Source organism: Vicia villosa, unplaced genomic scaffold, assembly GCF_029867415.1.
Source record: "Vicia villosa cultivar HV-30 ecotype Madison, WI unplaced genomic scaffold, Vvil1.0 ctg.004233F_1_1, whole genome shotgun sequence".
Taxonomy (NCBI): domain Eukaryota; kingdom Viridiplantae; phylum Streptophyta; class Magnoliopsida; order Fabales; family Fabaceae; genus Vicia; species Vicia villosa.
This window is the reverse complement of record NW_026706396.1, coordinates 25556-40593: the sequence shown is the minus strand read 5'-3', so window position 1 is coordinate 40593 and position 15038 is coordinate 25556. Positions and strand designations below refer to the sequence as shown.

Below are 15038 nucleotides of genomic sequence, written 5' to 3'. Positions count from 1 at the left end.
TGGGTAAAAGGTGAGAAATCACAATATCCAGGAACGATATTAAATAAGGTGAGTAACAAATTTCAGGAACGACACTGAGAGAGGAAAGGTATCATAACAACCAGGAATGGATCTGAATGAGGTGAGAAATTACAATATGCAGAAACGACATTGAATAAGGTGAGTAACAATTTTCAGGAACGACACTAAGAGAAGAAAGGTATCACAACATCTAGGAAGGGATGTGAATGAGGTGAGAAATCAAAATATCCAGGAACGATACTGAAAGAAGAAATGAGACATCTAGGAACAACACTAGACGAAAAAATAAACAAGTATTTGTTTTGGGTAGGTGCCAAGCGAGTTGGACTTTGATCTCAAGGTAAGATGTTGATAGCAACAGGACCTCGGGAACATGTAAATGAGCATGAATTTGATTCTATGCATGATATTGAATTTTTCTATGCATGATATGAATGATCAATGCAATGCATTTATTTGTAACGATCAACCAAGATAGACTCTTTTGTGCGAAGTGTGTTCTAGTATGTGGGTGTTGAAATTCTAGAGTTGTTAGTATTTCGAATTGGACCTGTTTGTTATGTTCAATTGTTTAAGTTAGCTTGTACCCTAAGTTGGCTTGTAATGAGTATTTGTGAAAAAGTCCACTAGTTAGTATGTTAGGTTTTATTATAAATAGCATACTAGTCTCTTATCATTTAATACTGGAAATCCTAATTTAGGGTGAGAGGGTTATATGTTATTCTTGTAACTTGTAATTTGGTTTAAAGAGAAAGGAAAGAATAGCAGTCATAACCAATCCTTATTGTGTTCTTCTTATTTTACCATATTTTCTAACCCTTGTGAGTTTCTTGCCGTCAAGAAGAAACTGTTTATACTTTGTTTACGGTATCAATTTTCACAACAAATTGGTGCGGTGAGCATGGAGAAGATGCCTTCAACAAAGAATGAGATTGAAAAGTTCAACGGAGTGAATGATTTCGGTCTGTGGTGCTTAAAGATTGTTTGGAAGCGTTGAAGGGAGGGGAAACCATGAATGCTGCATTAACGGCAGCGGAAAAGACGAGTATGATCGAGAAAGAATAAAGCGTAATTTTGTTGAGCCTTGGTGATAAGGTTCTTCGACATGTATCAAAGGAGACGAAGACATTGTACATGACCAAATAGCTGGTAAATCGACTCTACCTGAAGCAAGCTTTGTATTCATTCAAGATGATTGAAGACAAAGTGCTGACTGAGTAGTTGGATATGTTCAACAAGATGATTCTTGATCTTGAGAATATTGATGTGAAGATCACTGATGAAGATCAAGCGTTGTTACTATTGTGAACTTTGCCTCGATCACATGTTCACTTCAAAGTATGGATGGCAAGCACACCGCACCCGCGGGGACCACCCACACCCGAACCCGAGTCGACGGCTGAAAACACGAGTTGTCTGGGTTTGGGTTTGGGTGCCACTCGATATTTTGGGTGCGGGTTTGGATAGTGTGAAACTCACACCTAAAACCCGAAATCGCACCTGCTTATATATATATATATATATATATATATATATATATATATATATATATATATGTATATATATATATATATATAATTATATATATATATATATATAAATATATATACATATATTTATATATATATATATATATATATATATATATATATATATATATATATAATATTGTGGAAAGTTGTAGGAAAAATGTATTTTTTTAATGTATTTTGCTGCGGGTTCGGGTTTGAGTGAAAAAACCCGAACCCAACGGGTGTGAGAGTGGGTGTTATTTTGCCACCCGAATAACATTTGGGTTTGGGTTCGGGTGCCGATTTTGGGTGCGATTTTAGGTAGTGTGAAACCCGCACCGACCCGATCCGTTGTCATCCCTACTTCAAAGAAACTCTCCTGTATGGAAGGGAGTCTCTGACCTTTGAAGAAGTTCAATCAGCCGTGTATTCTAAGGACTTGAACAAACAAAAGAAGCATAAATCTTCAACTGTTGGTGAAGGTTTGGCCGTTAAGAGAAAATTCTAACGAAAGGATGGTAAGTTCGACAAAAAGAAGGGCAAAAGTCAGCAGAAGTCTTATAGTGGCGAAGCATCTGGTATTCAATGCTATCATTGTAAGTAGGAGGGTCACACAAGAAAGGTGATCAAGACTTGTTCGATGAATTATGTCATCAAGATAGAGGATCAATATTGCTGGAAAACAATAAAGCTTTCAAGATTGCATGTGTAGGATCTGTGAGACTCAAGCTCCATGATGAGTCAATAAGCTTCAAGAGTAAGTTATCAAGACTTACTCCACATCTTAACTATTAATTCTTTTCAATCTATTAGTTAAAACAAACAGTGGTGGAGCCAGGTCTAATATTTTAGGGGGGCCATGGATATAAATAAGATATATATCATGATTCAAATTGCAGTCTGTAACTGCAATTGCGGCCGCAATATAATTGATGTAGTAACTTCTGCAATTACATTGGACTGCAATTGCGGTGTGAATTTAAAAATAACATCAGACGATTTCACTTATGGTTCTTTAAATATTTTCATTGAAATACAAAATTTTAAAATACCAAAATTCAAATCATTTTCTAGTTAATCAAAAACCTTAACATCAAATATTTTTAAATAGTATATTTCAAAACATCTCAATTAAAATTTTCGTCACAACAACCGTAAAGCACACCTATAATGATCGCAATCACAACATCCACAATCACATATGCGAGTGCAATAACAATATGAAACTGTGATAAATAATTTTTTTTGAAAATATTATACAAAATTCTACTAGAAAGATTGTGGTGCTATATGTTGAATTTAAGAGCAAACTTTAATATTCACCCTACTGTTAAAAAATATAAAAATAATAAAGTAGCCTAATTGAGAATAGAAGCATGAACAGTTAAGCTGCATAATACTCTGCTTAAACCACTTGGCCATTTTAACTGATTGATTTTTTTTACGCAAATATTAGAAATAAATATACATGTTCCTTAAAATATTGGGGTGGCCAAGGCAATCCTATCCTAACGAGCCATTGGAAACAAGTAATGAATGGAGAGAAAGTCTCCATGGCAGAAGATGATCACATCATCTGATTAACTTTAAGACCATCGCATTTCTCATGGTACATAAATTGCTCCAGGTCCCTAATTTTCTCCATGATAGTTAGATATTGTTAGAAAAATCAATTTAACCCAAATGGCTCGAGGCTAAATCGTGAACATAATCAATTTCCTTATAAGTATTTCAAGCACTATCAATATGTCTTAGAGTTGGAACGTAGGAATACCCAGGATAATTCAGCCTTTTGTCGAGTTTGCATAAGACTGACGAAAACTCGAATTCAGGAAAGAGAATTTATAATTTTTTGTGTTTCATTTTGGACTCATAAATGTGTATTTATAGGTCATGCATGCATTGTTTCATAAGTTTGCAACTCTTGATAAAACAACATTTTTTCACCATATATTGCAATGGTTCATCTATAATAACACAAGCAGGCCGGCCCAAGCCATGTCGAGGCCTAAGACGAATTTAAAAAATAGGCTTTTAAAATATATTTTATAAAATTATTATTATTTTACTCAAACTTATATTTTGTTCTAAAAAGTTATTTATTAAATTATTTTTAAATCAATTTATTTGATTTTATTGTGAGATCATAAATTTTAATTTATAAACAAATTTTCAAGTTTTAGCTTAATTTGTTTAAATATTCTAATTGATATTACTTTAAATTAAAATAAAAGAGTATTCTATAATAGACCAAGTATACAAATAAATAAATAAATAAATAAAAGATTATAAAGTAAGACTAAAAGAAAAAATACAACTTAATTGTTAAGATATTATTTCATACAAATTACTCTGACCAATATAAACATTGTTGAAAAATTAATATAATTAAAATTTTAAACATCTACTTCATAAAATAAAAATTCACTTGATACAATAATCATTAATTATCAATTAATATAATTTAATCACAAATAATTTAAGTTAGGATTTAATAGGAGTGTAATTTTTAGAGAGTTAACCTTTTTACTTTGTTTTTGGTTGGTTTCTTTATAATATATTTCTTGCTTTCAAAAAAAATTATTGCACATTTATAGTTTCACGGCCCATTGACAAGCGCCCCCCAAAAAAAAGAAAAAAGAGTATTGATTCACTGTATAAAAATGAATGGCAAAAAAAGTATCACTAAAAGAACACATTTCCATTAACATAGGTAAGGAAAAGTTAGGCCCTAGGCAAAGGCCTCGTTTGTTTGCTCTTAGGGGTCGGGCCTGAACATAAGGCACTCCTTTATAAAATATTGTAAATTTGAATTTAAAAAACAAATTTATTCAACAACCGAAAATCTATTTCTATTTTTTGTCAAATTCATTCCAGAAATAAAGATATAAAGAGTGTTAATACAGTTAGGTATCTTTCGATTTAAAAATTAACCTTAGTGAAAATAACGCAAAGTTTAATTGGAATATTAGGTAACAATGCTTTTAAACCATTAATCCATGTGATTAGACCGACGCTACCTTACACACACACTCTTTAAAGGCTCTTCCTCTACATATCTCGTTTAGCACTTATTTATGGCCATATGCTATCCTGTTTCATGAATTTTTCATGAGAAAAACTCCAACTCTCACTTTGAGACGACACCATCTCAAAATTCACATAGGTGAAGTTCATATTGTGTCATTTTCCACGAGACACGTTTTAGTTGCATTTTTATATACATATAAGTTAATTTAAAATATTTGTATATATCAATAATTATTACAAAAAATTCATAATATCGATAATTATGCTTTAATATCAACCGTTAGAAAGTTTTTCTATAAGAAATGATATACCGTTTTAATAAATATATTGTCTTTAAATATTTTTTAGTCCTAAAAAATATTTGTTTTTAAAATATATTTACTTGTTTTTAGTCCTAAAAAAATATATACATGTGATCATATAAACTATATACTTGTTTTTAGTCCTAAAAAAAATTTGTTTTTAAAATATATTTACTTGTTTTTAATCCTAAACATACATACTTGCTTTTAAAAAATATATATATATATATATATATATATATATATATATATATATATATATATATATATATATATATATATATATATATATATATATATATATATACACAAAAGCACACAAATTTGTTAGATATGAACACATATATACTATTTATTTATATACCGTTCTAATAAATATATTGTTTTTATATACTATTTTTTATTATATACAATAAAATTATCTTCAATATTTATCTTTTTCTAAACATAAACTATATACTTGTTTTTAGTCCTAAAAAATATTTGTTTTTAAAATATATTTACTTGATTTTACTTGTTTATATATACTATTAATTTCAAAAGTACAAAATTTATATACTGTATTTTTATATAATAATATTAACTATACAAAATTTATATACTCTTTTTTTAAATACTTCTTCCTTTTAAACTATACATACTGATTTTAATATACCGATTTTAATATTATATACTTACTTTAAATATACTGACTATAATCTATTATATAATGATTATAAACTATTATATACTGATTTTAAACTATAATATACTTATTATTTTTAAACTATACATAGTACTGTTATAATATTATTAAGTATACATACTGTTTTTAAACTTAAATAAAAATTAGACTGTTTTTATTAATACGAAATAAAAAAGCTAATATTTTTTAAATAATATTGGTATAATATTTAAAATTCATATTTTTTATTTAATATTTAAATAATTTTCTAAATAAAGATTATAATATTTACTAACACACATAAAAATATACCAAACAAAATCTTATTTTTAATACTAAACATAAATTATATTATTTATATTGATACTATATTTAAACTATTAATTTCAAAAATCAGCAACTATAGAATTTAATTTCGAAAAAAAAAAAAAAATTCTAAACACATACAAAAAAAAAATCTAAAGTGTAATCTATATATAACAAACACACAGAAAATTTATATATAACAACATACACACTATATATATATATACACTTCTATCATAAACACATATAAAAAAGTTCATAAATTTTATATGTACCTTATTTGAAGACAACTTTGGTGTAGACTTTGAAAATTTCCTTCAAAATATCAGAGCTTTATTCCAAGATTCTGCCTTCTAAGAATCAATTGTTGTAAAAAAAAACGAAAATTAGATTATATATGAAATCAAAAAGAATGTATACTATTGTTGAGAGTAAGTTGAGGAGAATTTTTACCTTAAGTGTTGTTGAGAAGTTGAGAGGAATGGAGTTTTGAGAGAAATTGAGAGGGATGAGATTGAGAAGTTGAGGAATGGAATTGTGTTGATAAAAGGAAGAAGAAAGATAAATAATAATGTTAAACGGTCCAATTAATGCGCAACGGATCTAATTCAGATATCAGCGAGGGGGGACCCGTCGGTAATAAAACGGTCCAATGGGGCGTGGGGGGACCCCTCGCAAATTGTAACCTTGAAACTTGGGGACTGAACGCGCAGACTGCTAGCACAGTTGATAAGACAATACTGTCTTTTTTCCGAGGGGCCTCCCCTCGCTAAAATCAACACTACTATTTCCTTGGGGATGCCCCTCGCTAAATGCTGCATTAGCTGTCCACCAAATTTTCTTTTTGGCGCCACTTTATTTTGCTTGGGGTATCCCCTCGCAATGCAGATTTTGAAAATCAAAATTTCCCTCTTCTTCTATTTGCGACGGGTATCCCCTAGGTATACAAATGCTGTTTTTTTTTTTTTTGAAATTGTGGTTTGCGAGGGGCTTTACCCCAAGCAAAGTCATTTATTTGCGTGAAGATTTACCCTGGCTATTTCAAAGATTTCTTGTAGTGAAGTATCCAAATTTATAATGACAATTCTTCTTCGATTTTTGATTTCTTGATTCAAATTCTTCTTTCTTCTCTTCTTTCTCATTGACTCTTAGAAACGGAAGCCTCAGTTGCCATAATACAAAATACTTATAAGATTGTTAGAAAAATCAATTTAAACCAAATGATTCGAGACTAAATCGTGAATAGAATCACTTTCCTTATAAGTATTTCAAACACTTTCAAAATGTGTATTTATAGGCCATGCATGTGTTGTTGTTTCATAAGTTTGCAACTCTGGATGAAACAACACATTTTCACCATATATTGTAATAGTTCATCTATAATAACACAAAACACCCATTCATAAAATGTTGTAAATTTGAATTCAAAAAAAAATTTATACAATAACCAAAAATCTATTCCATTTTTTATCACAGGGGAGACATAGGGTCCCCTTGTTTTAACTCTCTCCTAGCATTAAAGTAGCCGCCATTCATGGACCCATCGATCATCAAACCAGGTTTTTGAAACTATAAGGCATGTACATGAGTATAGGGGTGGCAAAACGGGCCGTCCGCCCCGCCCGCCGCCCGCCCCGCCTTAAGCCCGCCAAAAAACGAGCGGGGCGGGCATGCCCGCCAAATGAAATGGGCATAAAAATCATGCCCGCCCCGCCAAGATGGCGGGCGGCGGGCTTGCCCGCCTATTTTAATTTATATTTTTTTTCATTTTTTTAATAGATTAATAAGTTTTTTTTACCTTTTAATTAAATTTTTCACTTATTTTTTAAAACAATTTTTTATAAAAGCAATTTTTTAACAAATTTTACTTAAAATAATATTACATATATTTACAAATAAATATATAAAATAAACCATTAAGAATTGAAATTACTAGAATTAACTAAAAAAGAGGGAATTTTGGAGGAGGGGCGGGCTTTTGCGGGCGGCGGGCATTGGCGGGGCGGGCATGGCGGGCGGCGGGTTTTGGCGGGGCGGGCTTTGGCGAGCGGCGGGCCTAAATTCCCAACCCAACCCGCCATTTTTGGCGGATGCGCGGGCGGCCCGGCGGGCCACGGCCCGTTTTGCCACCCCTACATGAGTATATACACATTGCGTAACCATGTTTTTGAAGCTATAAGGCATGTACATGAGTATATACACAATACACTCCCTAATAATTTTCATGTACATGAGTATATACACAATACTGTACCAATATATTGTGTGCGACTCATGTAATCAAACTCGGAATTTTTCAATAATATTTTTGTTTTAAGTTGCAAAATAAAATAAACAAGAAGTTCCAAGATATGACAAGGTATAATCCAAATGCATCATATAATATTGCAACAGAAGAAACATAATAAGTTGTGCTACAAGCCTACAACCCTTGGAAAATAAGTTGTGCTATTTAGTTTTAGTCAAAAAAAAAAGTTGTGTTATTTAGTATATAAATAAATACTACAACCTTGCAAGACAATCGTTGATAATAAAAAACAATATATCCCAACCACAAATAGATATCAGGAAAAAGTAAACCTATTTCACAAATGTGATTTACCATGGCACTGATACAAGACTCTCACAATAAATATGTAGATTGACCCTTAGAGTTCCGGTAGTTTCCGTTGAATTAATCCAGTGACCAGTATTTATGTTATATAGGAAAAATTGTGAAGTCCATTTTTTCATTAGAAGAACAATACCATTTTGTGAAATGAAAAGGGGAAAACAAGGTTGCTTGTTGAGCTTGTCGTAAGGGATGATCATGATTTTGGTCCATGAGTCAACAACTCCGTATTCTTTCATCAACCATGCAACCCATATGGTCCTGTTAGGATTGTGGAAAAGAAGATAGAAGCTTCAACAGTTAACTCTAATCTTTCATCTAACGATATTGACAGTGACGATGGAGGTTTTGAGGAAGAGGAGGGAATAGAGGATTTTGAAGCTATGGGGGAGAGGGCAAAGGGGTTGAATCGGAATACCTCTGAGGAAGATGCTGGAGACGAGAATCAAGGTGTGAGTGGGCACATTTCTTTACCCGCTGGAAAAGAAAACAATCATAATTGCCCTAGTAAAAGATGCAATGAGATAGACGCGACTACTCTAGGGGAGGACTCTACTTTTGATAAAGCAATTCTGGATATTAGTAAGCACAAAAAGAAGGAGATGGAAAACTATGTTTTAGAACCAGTCTGCTCCTCTGAACATACCCTTTCGATGCAATCTTTTCCTAAGTCGCAGGCTAGATTTCCTGAAGAGCTAGGTGGGTCCATATCTGATAGAAACTTTATTGCTCCTGTTTCAAAGGAAAGAGAAATTCCACGTGGACCGATTGAGGAGAGGAGCGTGGCAAAGCTTAAAGTGATGCCAAAAAGGAAGAAAAACTATAAATTGTTAAATGAATTTGGTGGGCCCTTTGGAGACTCTTTGGGCAGGCCCAGCAAAGGTCATGTTACACAACAGAACTTGAAAAAGGGGGTTTTTGTGTTCCAGAAAGAAAATTATCAGGTTTTTTCTCCTATAACTCAATTTAATTCTCTTGCTGTAGTGGAGTCGGGTTTTTCAGCGGATTCCATAGTATCAGTTTCGTCTGCCTCTCAACCGGTAGACTCTGATATTGCTAGATGTAATTCAAGATCTTTATCTCTTCTTGACAGTAGCAGTGGGGGGAGGTTAAAAAAAGAGATGGAGAAATTGGGGGTTTCTCAAGATAAGGAAGTGAATGGGGTTTTAAATAATTTGCTGAAATTGGAGGAAGTATCCAGGGGAGGTAAAAGAAACGAAGGAATGAAGGCGACTTTGAATTGTTTCAAATGATTGTTGGAAGTTTTAACATAAGGGGGGGGAGGTAGTATTATCAAAAGAAAAAAGATTAGGAGTTTAGTTTCTAAAGGCAGGGTGGATTTCTTTCTTATCCAAGAAACGAAATTAACAGATATTCCGAGATCAGTGGCGAGGAGTATGTGGGGGGAGGAAGAGATGGATTTCTCCTTCTCAGCCTCGGAGGGTTTTTCAGGAGGATTATTATCTATGTGGAACACGAATTCGGTTACCGTTCTTGCTAGCTTTAGAGGTCCGGGGTACCTTGGTTCTAAAGTGTCTTGGGAAGGTTCTTGCTACTATATTTTTAATGTTTACTCTACTTGTTCTGTGCCTCTTAAGCGTATTCTTTGGTCCCGGTTGTTAGAGCTCAAAAATAAGCATCAAGATGGCGAGTGGATTATAGGGGGAGATTTTAACTCGGTCAAAAAGGGAAGCGAAAGAAGCGGTATTTCCTCTGGTAGAAGTAGGTTGGAATGGAGAGAGTTTTCGGATTTTATTCATGATACCGGTCTTGTTGATGTTCCGTGTAAAGGAAAAAGGTTCACTTGGTTTAGCGGCGACGGGAAGTATAAAAGTAGGATCGATAGATTCCTTGTCTCCGATAACATTGTTTTGAGGTGGGGGGTTGTTGGCCAATGGATTGGTAGAAGAGATATTTTCGACCATTGCCCGGTTTGGTTGATGATAGACAAAGAAGATTGGGGTCCTAAGCCGTTCAAATTCAACAATGTGTGGTTTGAAGACAAGAATTTCTTTGAGTTTGTTAGGAAAGAGTGGGAAGAGTTGAATGTGGTTGGGAGAGGAGATTTTGTTCTAAAGGAGAAATTCCGTTTAATTAAAGAGAGGTTGAAATTGTGGGAAAAAAATGTTTTTGGTAAGATCGACTTGGTTATAGAGGACAATGTGAAGGTTTTGAATGAGGGGGATGATAGAGATTATTGGGAGGAGGAAGCACACCTAGAAAAGGTTAAAGCTTCAAAAAGCATTTGGTCGAATCTTAAAATAAAGGAAAACATGCTTATTCAAAAAAGTAGGTTGAAGTGGATCAATGATGGAGATTCTAATAGCCGATTTTTTCATAACGTTGTGAGAGAAAGGAGGCGTAGGAATCATATTTGTTCGGTTGAAACAAACGGAGGAGTGGTGAATTCGGTGAGGGAGGTCAAGGAAGCGGTGAAGTCTCACTTTGAAAGTAAATTCAAGGAGGATTGGTTAGAGAGACCTTTATTGGATGGTGTGGCTTTTAACGCTTTGAGTGCGGAACAATCTTTATCGTTAGAGGTTCCCTTTTCAATGGAAGAAATAAAAGAGGCGGTGTGGAGGTGTGACGGAACTAAAAGTTTGGGGCCGGATGGTATATCTCTCCTCTTCATTAAGAAAGGTTGGTCTTTCCTTAAAGATGATGTTCTTGCTTGCTTTAATAGTTTTTTCTCCGGAGCGGTGTTGTATAAAAGCATTACTTCTTCTTTCATTGCTCTTATTCCGAAGAATAGCAACCCATTATCTTTGGATGAGTATCGCCCTATTTGTCTTGTAGGAAGTATTTACAAAATGGTCTCTAAACTCTTGGCTAGTAGACTTAAGAAAGTCCTTTCGTTCGTTATATCTAATTCTCAAAGTGCTTTTGTCCCGGGAAGAAATATGATGGATGGAGTCTTAATAGCCAATGAGTTAGTGGATTTTGCTAGTAAGGAGGGAAAAGAGTGTCTTCTCTTTAAAGTTGATTTTGAAAAGGCATATGACAAGGTTAACTGGAATTTTCTTAAGTATTTGCTAAATAGGATGGGTTTTGGGAGGAGATGGATGGAAGCCTTGGTTTTAAATAGCAAAATGTCGGTGATAGTTAATGGTAGCCCTACGGATGAATTTTTAGTGGAAAGGGGTCTTCGCCAAGGAGATCCAATTTCACCTTTTCTCTTTGTTATTGTGGCAGAAGGTTTGAAGGCGTTAGTTGGAAGAGCGGTAGACAATGGCGATTTTGTTGGTTTTAATGTGAAGGGAAAATGTTTTGTTGACATTCTCCAATTTGCCGATGACACTCTTTTAATAGGGATTGGGAGTTGGAATCACATTTGGGCGTTAAAGGCGGTTCTTCGGAGCTTTGAAGTGGTTTCGGGTCTTTGTATTAATTTTCACAAGAGCAAATTAATAGGAATAAACATCAATCCTCATTTTATGGGAATAGCTACCAACTTTCTTAATTGTAGGGAGGAGGAGAAGGAGTTCAAATTTCTAGGCATCTTTGTTGGAAAAAATCCTAGGAGAATCTCGACGTGGAAGCCTCTTTTGGATAATATTAGGCGGAGATTGAATTCTTGGAAAGGGCGGTGGCTTAGTTTTGGAGGGAGGATAACTCTCTTAAAATCGGTTCTTAGTAGTTTGGCGATATTCACTCTATCTTTTTACAAAGCTCCGAAGAAAGTTATATTGGAGATTAACAAGTTGCAAAGTAATTTTTTGTGGGGAGGGACAGAAGAAAAACGGAAAATGCATTGGGTAAAGTGGGACGACATGTGTCTTCCGATGGAGAAAGGCGGGCTCGGTTTTAGAAGATTGGAAATTTTTAATAAGGCGCTTCTTTTGAAATGGAGTTGGAGGATTTTTGGTGCTAATAATGAATTATGGTATCAAATGTTAAAAGCGAGGTATGAGGACGTGAACATTAGATTGGGTGGAAATTGTTTGTTTTCTAAGAAGGATAAGTCTAGATCGGTGTGGTGGGCGGATATCATATCGTTGTGGAAGGAACTACCGGAGAATTTTTATACTAACAATTTTCTTTTTCAGGTTGGAGACGGACACAAAATATCATTTTGGTATTCTCAATGGTTGAACGAAGGCATTTTGAAGGATCTTTTTCCGATTCTTTTTAAGATGTCTTTGCTTCAAGAAGTTTCTATCGGTGCCATGGGTGGATGGGTTGACGGAGGTTGGAATTGGGGAGATTTAGGGATACCGTCCAATGGTGTTTTGCGGGCAGGCGCTTCTTATTCTGCTGCTGTGATGGAAGACCGAAGGGGTGCTTCCCATGATTCTATTTTTTCTGCTCATTCCAATGTTGATGCAGCCAACGCTGAGGTTGGCGAAAATGACGTAGAAGATGCGGCTCTGTTCAATTCTGTGCAGCTGGGAGTGGAAGGTAACGATGCAGCCACACATAGAGGCAATCACGGGCAGCAGATTGGTGAGGGAATTGCAGCTGCCACCGTTGGTGATTGGGACAGGCTGCGCCTCTTGCTAGATGAGGCCCAAATGTCCTTTTCTCGTGCGGACTCGGCAAAGTGGAAACTTCTTTCGGATGGTATCTACACCGTTGCTTCTTGTTATCATTACTTGTGCAGTTTTTATGTACCGTTAGGACCGGCAAACAATTATGATTCGGCTTTTGTGGATATTTGGAAGCTTGAGGCTCCTTTGAAGGTTAAGGCTTTTGCTTGGAAATGCTTTATCAACAAAGTAGCAACCAAGGACTCTCTTTTGTCAAAAGGTATTATCTCTAACAACGCGAATTTGGAGTGTGTCTTTTGTGCCGGTAATTTAGAATCTCTCCATCACTCTTTTATTTCTTGCCAAAATTCCGGTATTGTTTGGAGAGAAGTGGCCGATTGGATCGGGTTGCCTTTTAAACCCGATTTAGATTTTAAAGAGGGTTTTATCTATTGGAGTTCTTTTTGCCGGTCTAAGAAGGTCAAAGTTGCAAAACTTGGTATCGTTTGGCTTGCGATTTTATGGAGCTTGTGGTTACGAAGGAATGAAATTATTTTCAACCAAGGCTCTTGGAATTCGAGGGATGTCGTGTGGAGCTGTAAGACCATAATTTGGAGGTGGTCTTTTATTGGGAAAATTACACATTCCAATTATAACTTCTTTGAGTTTAGCAATAACCCATTGTTTTACTTAAGTTAAGTTTCAATAGGTTTGTAATTTTCTTTTTTGGATTGTTGGTGTTGTTGGTGTAATTTTTGGTTCATTTGGTTTAATATATATTTCTTGATTTAAAAAAAAATAATAAATAAATAAGTTGTACAATTTAGTATATAAATAAATACTACAACCCTTGGAAAATAAGTTGTGCTATTTAGTTTTAGTCAAAAAAAAAAGTTGTGTTATTTAGTATATAAATAAATACTACAACCTTGCAAGACAATCGTTGATAATAAAAAACAATATATCCCAACCACAAATAGATATCAGGAAAAAGTAAACCTATTTCACAAATGTGATTTACCATGGCACTGATACAAGACTCTCACAATAAATATGTAGATTGACCCTTAGAGTTCCGGTAGTTTCCGTTGAATTAATCCAGTGACCAGTATTTATGTTATATAGGAAAAATTGTGAAGTCCATTTTTTCATTAGAAGAACAATACCATTTTGTGAAATGAAAAGGGGAAAACAAGGTTGCTTGTTGAGCTTGTCGTAAGGGATGATCATGATTTTGGTCCATGAGTCAACAACTCCGTATTCTTTCATCAACCATGCAACCCAATGAGTTTTGTTAGTCTCATAAGACACACCAAGGCAATTATTCAAAACATATAAAGTATGTTCAGTCAGCTTGACATCATCATCATCATCTTGTTGAGGCAACAAGATTTCCTTGGAATTCTCCTTCTCTAAATCAAAGGAAAGAATCACATAAACACATTCTTTCTGAACTATCCAGTTAAGAGTGCCACTCACAAATATCCCTAAGAAGTGAATGGGTGTAAGGTTGAAATTGTGAATGGTTTTCCATGAATCATGACCAAAGGTATAAAGTTTGGTTAAAACATGAGTTGAATTTCGCATAACAACTAGTACTTTGTACTTGTCATGAAGTTGATCATATCCAAAGCCATATTGCCTAATCATGCCAAAATGCAAAGCAAAATCAGCATCAGCAGCTGCTGGTGATTTATTGGATTTGAACCTGATAGAAGGGTTGAGCAGTGTGACATAATGTTTACCTCGGTTATACATGCATAACAATCCATTGCATGAACCTATAATCCAATCGTTGGAGCTAGCAGGAGGTAATACATTTTCAAATAATGGTTTTATAACAGAAGGTAATAGATTTTCAAATAATGATTTCAGAGGGTAACATACGATTTCGCTGGGAGAAGAAAAGAACAATCGTTGTTGGTGAGTTAGGGTTAGGGGGGTTGAATTCCGAAGATGGGTTTTCACAAAATGAGGATGTGAGATTAGGGTTTTCCATGATTTGCAAATGCATTTGAATTGATGGAGAGATTTTACCGGAAATCTCAGGAGAATCTTGACGATGAGTTCTTCCGGCAGATGGGAACATGAAACGGTGTTGTTTCCATGTCGGCGGTGATACATCTT

General features: G+C 34.4%; 1 protein-coding gene across 1 annotated transcript; it reads right to left on the bottom strand.

Annotated features, from left to right (window-relative positions):
- Positions 1-13928: 13928 nt before the first annotated feature.
- Positions 13929-14669, bottom strand: LOC131641900 (F-box/kelch-repeat protein At3g23880-like). The gene has a single exon (XM_058912195.1). It carries the CDS (start codon positions 14667-14669, stop codon positions 13929-13931), a length of 741 nt encoding a protein of 246 aa, XP_058768178.1.
- Between the last annotated feature and the right edge of the window lie 369 nt (positions 14670-15038).